This window comes from Lepidochelys kempii, chromosome 1, assembly GCF_965140285.1.
Source record: "Lepidochelys kempii isolate rLepKem1 chromosome 1, rLepKem1.hap1, whole genome shotgun sequence".
Lineage (NCBI taxonomy): Eukaryota > Metazoa > Chordata > Testudines > Cheloniidae > Lepidochelys > Lepidochelys kempii.
Genome location: NC_136380.1, coordinates 56,634,619 through 56,646,724, shown reverse-complemented (window position 1 = coordinate 56,646,724; position 12,106 = coordinate 56,634,619). Strand labels below are relative to the sequence as shown.

The window sequence follows — 12,106 nt, the reverse complement described above, 5'->3', positions numbered from 1 at the left end:
AGCTTAAGTTTTAGCCCATTTGCTACAGAAGTTTGGAGGCCACTGTTAGAGCCACATGTGTTAATTGTGTTACCAGGCCATGAGGAACCTGATCTTGAAAAGTGGGGAATCTAGTGACAGATGTTTACACAGATTTTACACCCTTGACTAGAACTAATCCCTCCATAGGATTCAACAGACAGTATGCATATATTTGTGTAGTGTATGCAACAACAAAAATCTGCCAGTCTTTATTAGAGGATTGTGTTCTGAGTAATTTTGCTTTTTAAAAAAAAAAAAAAAAATCTGTTTAGAAAACAGCTGTAAAGATATTTGATCTCTGTCCAGTGTCAACTTTCACATAAACTGATACGAGCAGCCTGCTTTGCCTGATGTATGTCTCAAGGTCCTAGAACTGTAGTAAACCAGTAGGTTTGTGTATTGAGGAATATGGCATTCACTGTTATGATACAGCTGGGAATACATCTGTAAGTTTTTTTTCAAACCACTTTTTTTTACTTAAATCAGCACTTCACAGTTCAGCCCAGAGGTCACTGATTTAAAGAATCAATGCTAGGGTGAGCTCTGTTTCTTAGGTTAAAAGCTCTTGAGGGTTTTATTTATGTAGGAGTACAAATCTATTTGTTCAGCTGTTTTAGTGATACTGACCAGCTGTGATCTTTATACAGCACATTTTTCAACATCCTGTTTCAATAATTTTCCTGTGTCATATGTGTGCGCAGTTTTCATGTGTACTGTTTCCATCTCACCTGTAACATCAAGTAGTCGGACAGCATACCAAACATCAAAGTCCTGGAGGTGCCCCTGCATGACTAGCATTAAATCTGTGATCATAGAGGGGCAACTTGGCTGGTCTGGTCACCTCGTGTGCCTGGATGATATGACTCCCCAAAGCCATGTTTTATGGACACTTGAAAACGGGACCACATGTGCTAGGAGGCCAGTGAAAGTGAAAAAGCACAGTCTCAAGGCTGACCAAGTCAACACAAATGCAGAGGAAACTGCTGCTGCCGATGGCAGCAGGCCTATTGGTCTGCCATTAAAGCCATGGAGAACAGCAGAACAGAAAACAACAAAGATAGGTGGGAGTAAAGAAAGCAGGCTGTGGCAAAAACATGCAGCCACATCTGCCTGGCGTGCAGACTCATTTGCAGACTCATTTGCAGATCCCTCATCGGTTTCCATTCGCACAAGGAGATGCACTGAAACAAACTGACTCTGATTTGTCATCTGTGACCAGGATTCCAACAGTGTGTGCACAGTGCTAAAACTCTTCTTTAGTTTAAGGCTGTGTCTACGCTAAATCTTCAGAAAACCTGTAATTGCACTTCCACCTGTGCAGTCCCACCAGTGATAGTAATGGTGGGAGTGTAGACAGGGCATGGGCATTTGTACCACTAAGTTATCTAAGCCTGCTCAGTAGGTCTAAAAATCCCAGCCTAGAGCCCTGCCCATGCTAGCATTCCCAGTGGTGATACTACAATGATGGGATTTTTCCTGAACAATGCAAGTGTGAGCAAAAGTATATTACAGTAGAACCACAGAGTTATGAACACCTCAGGAATGGAGGTTGTTCGTAACTCTGAAATGTTCATAACCAGGGCCATCCCTACCCATGCACAAAGTATGCAGCTGCGTAGGGCACAAGGAAATTTGGGGCACCACATTTCCTGCTACCCTGCGCAGCTGCGTACTGCTCCGCCCCAGCCCCGACCCCACTCCCCTGCGGACTGCAGCAGGTGTCAGGCCTGCACTCACTGGCGGTAAGTAGAGCGACCCGGCCCCAGCCTGCTCCACTCCGCCAGCAAGTGCTGGGGCGCGGTTTCCCCCCTTCTCCCCAGTTCCCTCCCCCCACGGAGGCCTGGGGGGTTGTGTAGGGCACCAAAATGGCTAGGGATGGCCCTGTTCATAACTCTGAACATTTCTAAAATGTTACACTGTTTACAACTGAACATTGACTTAATACAGCTTTAAAACTTTACTAAGAAGAAAAATGCTGCTTTCCCTTTATTTTTTAGTAGATTATATTTAACACAGTACTGCATTTACTTTTTTTTGGGGGGGGGGCAGGGGAGTGTCTGCTGCTGCCTGATTGCATACTTCCAGTTCCAAATGAGGTGTGTGGTTGACTGGTCAGTTTGTAACTCTGGTGTTCATAGCTCTGAGGTTCTACTGTATCATACAGACATAAGGCTGGCAAGATTGAGCCGTTGCATATGTAGTTAGTCACATGGCCAATCCTGTTAGGACATCAGTTAGGCTTACAGGTGTGAATAAAGGCTTGCAGGATTGGATCCTAGAATTGGTTTGGTGGGATGGGATTAATGTTCATGGATTTTTTGGATAGCAGATGAGTGACTCTCTTCAATGTTATGTGTGTGTGTTGTTGTTTTTCTGCTTGATTTTCCAGCTCACCAAGGCAGGGTTATAATGATTCTGTTTGTCCTGGAGATGGAATGGGTGTTAAGCACGGGACAGGACAAGCAATTCACATGGCACTGCTCGGAGAGTGGGCAGCGGCTCGGAGGGTATCGCACCAGCGCGGGGGCCTGCGGCCTGCAGTATCCTTTGTTAACACCTTAGCTTTTCTCTGATTCTTTTGTCTTTGGTACGTCTTTGTTTAAAACAGCCATTTTCAGGCCTCCATCATCTTACCCATCTACCTTCAAAACCTTATAAGGAAATAATTTTTAAAACTCAGTTAAAAATTGTCAGCCCTCATAGCTTTGTCCTCTTTATACATGAGGTATATTTAGATTTAAACATTTATTTTTAAAAACTCCATGGCCTATTCATTCTTAAAAGCTACATCCTATTGTGGTCTCCTTAGTAAAATAGAGATTGATGGGAGCTTCCTTTAAAACACGCTTTTTCTTTTGGGAATTATAATAGCAGCAAAGTAGGTCAGTGATCAGGTCCGTGTGTGTGTGTTTGTGCACACGCATGGCAAAAATTAAATGACCTAATATGAAATAATGAGCACACATCCTCTACCTTGGAACAGAACAGTATGCTTTTGAAATGTGGGCTCAGCTGGACAGTAAATGATTCCTAAAATGTTATTCACAAACAGGTTAATTCTCCAAGATCTGCCCCTCTCTGCCTGACAAAAGAAATGTCGACTCTCTCCTTTTATCAGTGATACATTGTAAGTTTAAAAACTGTCTTTTAGAAAGACTAACACAAAGGAGATTTCAGTCAGTTGTTAGTGAAACTGTACTCTGATAGTGTCTACAGCGCAGTAACTGCTCCTTTTACTAGTTCATGAAAACCTAAAGATCAAATTGACTTGAAACCAATTTCTGTACAAATAAGTGGAATTGACCAGCCTTTTTGCCCTGTCCAGGCTGAGTGAAATGCAAAAAAAGTGTAAACGGTGAAGAATAAATTCCACTTCTAAAATATTTGCCCTCATTAGTGTTAAGTGTCGATTAACACAGGATCTTGTTGTCCTTTCTGCTGGATGGTTCCCTTTGGGGGTCTGGGAACTCTTCCCACAGCTTGGATACCATTTGAACTGGACCCTTAGATCATGTCAGAACGGCCGCTCCTCTGTTTGTATTAACACCAACAAATATAAGTAATAGGCTGGTAGCACTAACAACCCCTTTACCCTGTTAATTCCAGACTCTGTTGTCTGCTGTGCCTCTTGAATTCAGAGTACGTAGTTCTTTAGGTATGTCTACATTGCAGAAAAAAAACACCCAACAACAGAGAGAGACTCAGAGCCTGGGTCTATAGACTCACATTTGTAGGGTTTGCATTGCGATGCTAACAATAGCCATGTAGACATTCCTGCTTGGGCTGGTGTTCAGGTCTGAAATTCAACCCCCTTCCCAGGCTTCAGAGACCGAGCTCCAACCCGAGCAGGAACGTCTGTCGGCTATTTTTAGCACCGTAGCACAAGCCCAAGTCTGTACCTGGCTCTGAGACTCATTGTTATGGGTTTTTTGCTGTGTGAATGTACCCTTTGATTACAAAAGACATTCGTGCAACGCAGCCTGTCAATGCTAATAACCCATTCCTCAAATATCTGAAGTGCAGCTAAAATTAGATTGAGGGGCTATAACCTGTCAAAACGGATTATTCCAGTAATTGATTGTAATCTCGCCATGTTTAGACCTCACTTCAGGATGCACCTGTTCAAACTGGCAATTCCCCAAATATGTCATAAGACACAAAGCAGGTCTCTCAAAGAACAGCCACTGTCACCTACTTAAAACCATTTTAGAAGGAGGGAGGAGTCCTCTTCCTAGAGGTAACTGATGTGTCTATTTAAACAAAAAATCAAGTAACTGCTATGTAACTTCATAAAAATGCAACATAGTCTTATAGATACATCCTAGAATTCAGAACCTCTGTCGAGGCTTTATAAAAGATTCCTCAATGCTTTCAATCAGATTTGATGTTGAGACCCGACATGTGTTTATAGGTGATCATTCTGGGCAGGTAACGATTCTCAAACTGGAGCAAGAGAACTGCAGCCTTGTCACAACATTTAAGGGACATACAGGTAAAGTTTAAGGTTAAATAATCCTCTCTGGTTCTTCATATAGGCTCTGCATTACCATGGGATGAACTTTTTGAAATTTGTAAGCAGCTGTGATGGTTTGAATTGAAATGTCTGTATTTTGGGGAGCACAGTAGATGAGCTTAAACTGTCAACAGGTAAAGGGTGGTAATCCTGTATTACTAAAAACAGGAGAGAAGCCAGACTTAAATGGTGAAAATTCTGCACCCTAATTAAAGTACTTTGGTGGGAAAGTGCTGCAACAACTAAAGCCCTGATAGAGGAAGACCTTAGTAGATAAAGTCCTGATCCTGCTAACACATGCATGTGAGGATTCCCATTTGTAGTCAATTGAACTGCTTAAGGTTTAGAACGCTATGCGCAGTGTTTCCAGGATGTGACAAGAAGCATGTAATGAGTCGATGTTTAAAAGTACAGTACACATTGCAGGAGTTGACTGGTCACTTTGCTCTTGGGGCTCTCTTACAAAACACTTAAAAGCATTGTCCTTGTGGTTGGTGTGTTAGCCCACCATATAACAGGTGCCTATGGAGAGGGGGGTTGATAGCCCATTCTTGATTGATCAGTTTCTTTTTCCCCTATGGCCATTCTTTGGCCTCAGTGGACCTCCATATTGGCCTACCACTCCACTTCAAACCAGTCAGCTGGTGTGGAGGGTGTGGGAAGTGTTTTGACAACCCTCAGATTTATTAGCTTTGAGGCAAGGCTGCTCAGTTCTCATGCTGCAATTTTTGTGGTGGCATCGCCTCTCATTACTCCCCAGTGTCTCCACTGTTAATCACAAACTGCCTGCAGGGTATGGAGATGGGTGGCCACACAGCAGCTCTTTGACCACTCATGAGGTGACTTCGTATCCCAGGACTTGTTTACTATTCACTGGGCTCAGCCTGCACGAGCTAGAGAGCTGGGACTGGGCTCTGCACCAACAGAAACACAGGATTAGAATTTGGCTCTGGTTTCCTGGGCTTTTCAGTGGGGCTCATTCTGTGCCAGACCTTTCAGCTGGGAAGTTCTGCAGTGTGGAGGTGCACGTGCAGGATGTGTTGGACGTGTTTAAACTTAAGTCACATCTCTTTAAATTGGTGAGACTCACTTTTTATTACATTCTTTCCTTCCACTTTCAGTTGTAATTAAATAACTGTACTGTCTTTCTCCTGTTTTAGGTGGTGTCACCGCGCTTTGCTGGGACCCAGTGCAGCGAGTTTTGTTCTCAGGCAGTTCAGATCATTCCATTATTATGTGGGACATAGGAGGAAGAAAAGGAACAGCCATTGAATTACAAGGACACAAGTATGTTGGAAGAGTTTTTCCTTCTCCTGTGTTTAGGGGAGAAAAACAAAATTCAGGAGCCACACTTGGAAGCAGAACCAAGGAGTATATTCTTATGTCTATGCATGGGATTTATGTGAGACTCCCTGTATCTTTGTATATTACCAATATTAACTACGTTTAATGAAAGGTTGTTTGCCCCATAGGGTTCTATCTTCCCCCCTTGAGGGAACACAGGATTCAGAGTACCAGCCTCTTTAACTCCATGCTAACCAAGTATTTTTTTAATGTGAATGTATGTAGAATCCATGCTGTACCCAAGGTGCTCTGTCTAATTAGCCATCATTTGTCAACGTGTTAAATGCACGTTCCTAAGCATCAGCAACTGAGCAAGGCAGAACTGGCTCCTGCTATTGTAAAGGGGAATATGCTAGAGGTACGAACCAGACTTAATAGACCCAGAGAGGAGAGGATGACTTGGTATTTGTGGTCTAACACAATATTAAAGATTAATTTCACACATGCTTGCTTTTCCTACCATTGAATTACTGTGACTGTGCAGACTGACTGTTCAAAGGCACTTTCTGCTTGGCTGGTTGGGCTACTTTGATTTCGTGGTTCTGTACCACTCCAGCAGTGCGTGCCTGGGACTTCCTCACTGAAACACTCAGTCGTTATGCCTATTTATATTAAAGCCGACTGCTGCGTGCCCTGCTGTGGCTTATTGTTGTAGCGTCACAGCATCTAACATGCAGGCAAACCTCTGTGTCTTATTTGCAATATGACAGTGTTGGAGAACGTGCTGGTTCAGTGATGTAATGCATTGCATTAGATAGAACCACAGTAAAGATAGCATTTCCACACAGTGCTGCCTTTGAATTGGTAAGTTATAGATATGCAGTAGTGTGGCGCTGTTCTAAATTGCCTTCTAAAAGCATTGCTACATAGAGGAGCATCCATATACAAGATAAGGGACCTGTATTAAAGCACTTCTCAGTGTGAGCCTGGCTTGGTGTCAAGCAGTGCTGGTGCCAAAGTGTGGGGTGAAGATTCTGACCTAATGTCAGTGTGCTAAACCACCCCCATCTTGAAGATCCATTTCTTCTGGAGCGCCCCCCGCCCACGCCCCCCAGACCAGTGCAAGAAAACAAAGTGAGCTCAAGTAATTCCTTCCCCCTTGTTATCAGTGTCTTCTTTCTGTGCCTGTCTCCTAGACAGTAAGTTTTCTGGGCCTTGATATTTCTCTCTTCTATAGAGCTGAGCACACTTTTTTCATGCTTGACAAAGAATAATAAAAGGAGGAATAGTCCATTTTTCTAAAAACCTTTAATCTTAAAATGTTGGGAAGATCTGGGGCAGCAGCCTTATCAGTTCTGTTCTATTTGAAATTCTTTTCATCTGTTAGTGTTAGATTCGAATGCTCACAGCAGCACCTTAGGAAGTATTTTTCTCTTCAAGTTGCCAGATAATGCTGGGTTTTTCATTGCTTCGTTCACAGGCACCGTGTGGGGATTTAACAAATTAACCAATAACTGACACATTTGTTCTGAGAGAGAGCGAGCACTTTACCATAGTGCTTATAGGTATTTGGGACTATGTTCTCAGAGGTCATTCAATTACAATGCAACCATGGCTTTCAGGGAAGCTAAGATCTCCAACCTAATTAACTGGAAAAGCAATAGTTATGTCTGGAAACTAATCTTGTTTTAAATCCTCCTCTAATAAGTGGTGCACTACCCAATGGGGACCAAATTGACAGCACATAGTACAGTACATAATATATAATCTACTAATTGGAATTGTAGGACTAGTGAATTTTATACATGAATGAGCTGAGAGAGAAAAATATGGCAAACTAGTTTACTTTGCCTTGGGTCATATCTTTAAACCTTTGACTAACTGATGTATGTTTCTTTTGCAGCGATAAAGTTCAGTGTGTCTCCTATGCTCCCCACACAAGACAGCTCATCTCTTGTGGCGCAGATGGTGGAATTGTTATCTGGAATATGGATGTTGAGAGACAGGAGGTAGATATCTATCTCTTGCTCATCCTCTAAGAATCTGGGGCCTTTCTAAAGCATGTAATTTTGAATCTGATTGGTATCTTTTTAAAGGTTAGAAAATAAACTAGTGTTTTAGGAATGCTCCAGTTATACATGTGAAGATGTATGGCTTTGTGTGTGATCTAGTGGTTCAGGGTAGTTATGTAGCAGGGAGTTTGTGTTTTATTTATGTTACTAAAAATTTTGTGCTCTGAGTGCTCTGAAAAGTGACTCTCTGAAGAAGGCATCGTGATGTGTTCTGCTTGTGTTTTTCAGTGACTCCATAGGATTTAGTTACAAGTGTGCAAATAGGATTTTTGTTCTCTTATGCATCAAAATGATTGTTTAAATTTCAGTCAGTTACACTTGTGCAAAACTTAGTGGTAGTGGGATTACACCAAAGGTCTAATGTAATGTTTTAGCAATGATGGGGGTGGGGGAGGAAACCCTAGTGAATCAAATCTCAGTTAGTTTCCAGGGCTGTCAGTTTACAAGTAAAAGGATGGATGTTTGATTTTTAAACAGCTGGTTCTGGAAACTCAAATTGCCATTTGAGTTGGGGTTTTTTCCCTACCTTTGCCAAAAATCACTAAACTAGGCCCTGGGTTACAAATGTGTAATCCCACTACTGCTAATAGTTTTGGACAGGTGTAACTGATTGGCAATTAATAAACAATTACTTTGATGCATAAGAGAATAGAATCCTCCTTGCACACTCATAACGTATTGGCTCTCTATGGCTAACAACATAAAAAGTAGTAAAACCTTACTCTGTGCTTTATGTAGGCTTGAGAGCAGCCTCAGTTTTGTAGTCTCTGTAGCTGTAACAGTGCTGACCCTTAGGTGTAGACAAGGGCATGCGGGGTTTGCACTCACTGAGCTCATGTTTTGTACTTCCTTGTAACTGGGGTAAACTCCGAATAAATCAATCATTACAAACTTCAGTTTGTCCTTGTCTACCATATGGGGTGTAACTACACTTAACTGCTGAATTGGCCCATTTCTGGAGTGTAAACAAGGCCTTAGTCACTGAAGTAAGGTCATCTTGATCTTCAACTATTAGCGGTAGATATGTCCAATGGCCTGCAATAGGATTTTAGACGGGGTGGATCTAAGTTACTACAAAGAATTCTTTCCTGGGTGTCTGGCTGGTGAGTCTTGCCTACATGCTCAGGGTTTAGCTGATTGCCATATTGGGGTCAGGAAGGAATTTTCCTCCAGGGCAGATTGGCAGAGACCCTGGGGTTTTTCCCCCTTCCTCTGCAGCATGGGGCATGGGTCACTTGCTGGAGGATTCTCTGCTCCTTGAAGTCTTTAAACTACGATTTGAGGACTTCAGTAGCTCAGACATAGGTGAGAGGTTTTTTGCAGGAGTGGGTGGGTGAGATTCTGTGGCCTGCGTTGTGCAGGAAGTCAGACTAGACGATCATAATGGTCCCGTGTGACCTTAAAGTCTATGATTCTATGTGACTGAATGCCTGCAATGGGCAGTTCTGAGTTACATGATGGCATTTTTAGTCATTCTGTAGAGTGGAACTACACTTGAAAGGGACACAACCCACATAAAAACCTCACTTCTGTGGGATTTTTTTTTCACTACTCTCGTTACTAATGACACCTGAGATTGCTGTACTACTGTCAGCTATAACTTTTGCACCCACTGCCTGTCTGACTATTACTTGTTGTTCTACCATATGTGGAATATACAGAGGGACCATCACTTGAAGAAGAAAGAGGTTACCTACCTATAACTGGAGGTTCTTCATGTGTGGTCCCTATCTGTATTTGCTACCCATCCTCCGTTCCCTCTGTAGCTGATTGACTGATTGAACTGTGGTAAGAATGGAAAACTGGAGAAATGTCAGCCTGCACCACCCTTTGTGCCTGTGGCTCAGAGCATGAGGAGGCCAATGGACACTGCTTGCAAAAAAAATTACTCGGGCGCGTGGTGCACATGCATATCCCATGTGTGGAATGCAGATAGGGACCACACATCTCAAAGAGCCTCCAGTCCCAGGTAACTCACTGCCCTTTCCCTTTTGGTATAACTTTAACATCCAGAAATAATATGTTACTTAATGTTTTACAAGGCAACGACAAAGGTTTAAAATGAAAAGCGCTTTGTTATATAAAACAAACTGCTTTATTGTGAGAGAGTTGGTTGAAAAGTGGGTAAGAAATATAATTAGCTAAATGAGTGTTTAGCATCAGGTGTTAATAGATATGTCTATATTGGCTCGTTTTTGTTGTCAGGAGGGAGTGTATATATATATTGCTACATTGACTCCAAAACACTAATCCTTAAGATTTTAGTATAAAATATTTTGCCTTGGGCTCTTTTCTGAAGTGCTTTTTTTTCTTGAAATTTTCTGGTTGTTGCTTTGGTGGCATTTTTCACTGATTAGATTTTCCACTTGATGTGTGTAGTATTCACTTTGATATTAACACTTTACCATGTCTCTGGAATTGCACAAGGGAGGAATTAAGCCATTTCATATTTTAATCCTTATAAATGATTTTATCTTTCAGTCTTAAAAGGCCATAAGAAAGGAACATTTGAAAGAGAATATAAGTTGTATCCATTTTACTACTGAGCAGTTGCTGTCACAAGCAATATCTACCTTTTTCAAATGTTGTGCTTCAGTGCATAGGAGAGGAAAGCCTTATTTTCTCAGAACACACACCTAATTAAAGGCTTGGTTACTTTTAGAAAAGTAGACAGTGGGGACTTACCCCTAAAGCACCTGCACTTTTGAAATAACCTAACAAAACAAGCTGCAGTTCAGTTTCTTTACGACTCGTTCCATCATAGGGGGCTGGAGTGAAGGCTTGAGTTTAAGGATTTCATCAGCCTTCCCTTACCTTTTTCCTTTTAAGAAACTCCATCATAATCTAACCTTATTTAACCACAGTATTGTGCTTTTCATTCCTTAATGTTTGATACCCAAGCAGCTAGTGCATCTTCTGAAACCGTTCCAGTTAGTTGGGGTTTGTACTTAATGAGGCAGTCTTTTAAACAGTCCTCTTCTACACCCAATAGTCAGGAATGGGTGTGAAGTGTTTCTATATTAGAGCAACCTTGCAAAAGGTGAGGGTGAGGGTGGATGCGAGAATGCAGCAGGCAGCAGCAGCTTCAAGGAGGGGCTCTACTGGTGGGGAGGCAGGAGAAAGTTAAAGGATAGAGAGAGGGAAACATGAGGGGGGAAGCTGCATATTGGAGAGGAGTGCCCCTGCTTCCCAAAGACAAACCAGTGTCAGGGAGGTGGGAGCACTCCTGAAGAGCTCAGGCCCCTGCTAATACAGCTGCTATCACTTAGTTGTTTCCCTGTTGTCTTCTGCCAGCAGGGGGCATGATAGCAAAACGGGGTCCAGGGAAGCATTAGTTTACCAGACTTCCCCTCCCAGTAGAGAATTGAGTCCTCATCATCACTCCTCACGCTGGGGCTTGGGTGAGGGTGACAGTCTATTGAGGATAGTCTTTACTGAGGTTTCTCCTGGGGGAATTTTGCACCAAAAAATAAAAAATTCTGCCAATTATATTTGTCAAAATAACACTACATAATCATGCCGGTTACAATTATTTTTGTAATTTTTTCAAAATACCTGTCAGCAACTCTGTCTGTAACAATACAGACATACACAAAAATCCCCCAGGAATAGAGTTAAAGAAACCCCTATGTTCCTGTTTCTCTACCCCCTCCCACACAGAGCCCATGCGGGGGGCTCTTCGGCCCAGACAATCACACCCCCTACCCTCCTAGAGCCCAGGGATCCAGAGGGAGAAACAGCCTGACGCTGGGTCTTGGGGTTGCACTGAGTTTCCTGCACACTGTCTCCTTCCTTCAGGGCATGCTGGGAATGGCACCTGGGGGGAACCTTCCAGTTCCCTCCCCCTCCCCCTGGCCTTGTCTTCTGTTTGCGAGCTGAACTCTGCCAGGTCCAGTCGGCCACTAGTGGTCGCCAACATCTCTGCAGCCCATTTCTGTGGTGGGGAAAGTGTTCTGCGCACACAACATTAATCTCGACAAAATTCTGCCTTGCGCAGTGACGCAGAATTCCCCCAGGAGTAATTCTTACCCACTTCACTCACAGCATGATGAGCATAGCATTAGATCAAACTGCATTAGAAAATACAAGATTTTAGAAATAAATGCTAGCTTTAGTATATAAATGTAAAAGCAGGATAGAGCCAACTTTCTTTTTGTTCAGGCTTGTTCAGGAACTGCCTGCCACCCCCACACGTGTGACTTGAAACACAACAGTC

At 42.7% G+C, this 12,106-nt stretch overlaps 1 protein-coding gene across 9 annotated transcripts in view; it reads left to right on the top strand.

Moving 5' to 3' along the window:
* Nucleotides 1-12,106, top strand: part of WDFY2 (WD repeat and FYVE domain containing 2) — a 124,475-nt gene that overhangs the window by 85,565 nt on the left and 26,804 nt on the right. For all 9 annotated transcript variants that reach the window (XM_073343043.2, XM_078852815.1, XM_078852814.1 and 6 more), the window contains 4 exons: nt 2,411-2,561; nt 4,401-4,513; nt 5,695-5,821; nt 7,722-7,827. In XM_073343043.2, the coding sequence (XP_073199144.1) occupies nt 2,411-2,561; nt 4,401-4,513; nt 5,695-5,821; nt 7,722-7,827 (497 nt within the window). The remainder of the gene's footprint in view (nt 1-2,410; nt 2,562-4,400; nt 4,514-5,694; nt 5,822-7,721; nt 7,828-12,106) is intronic.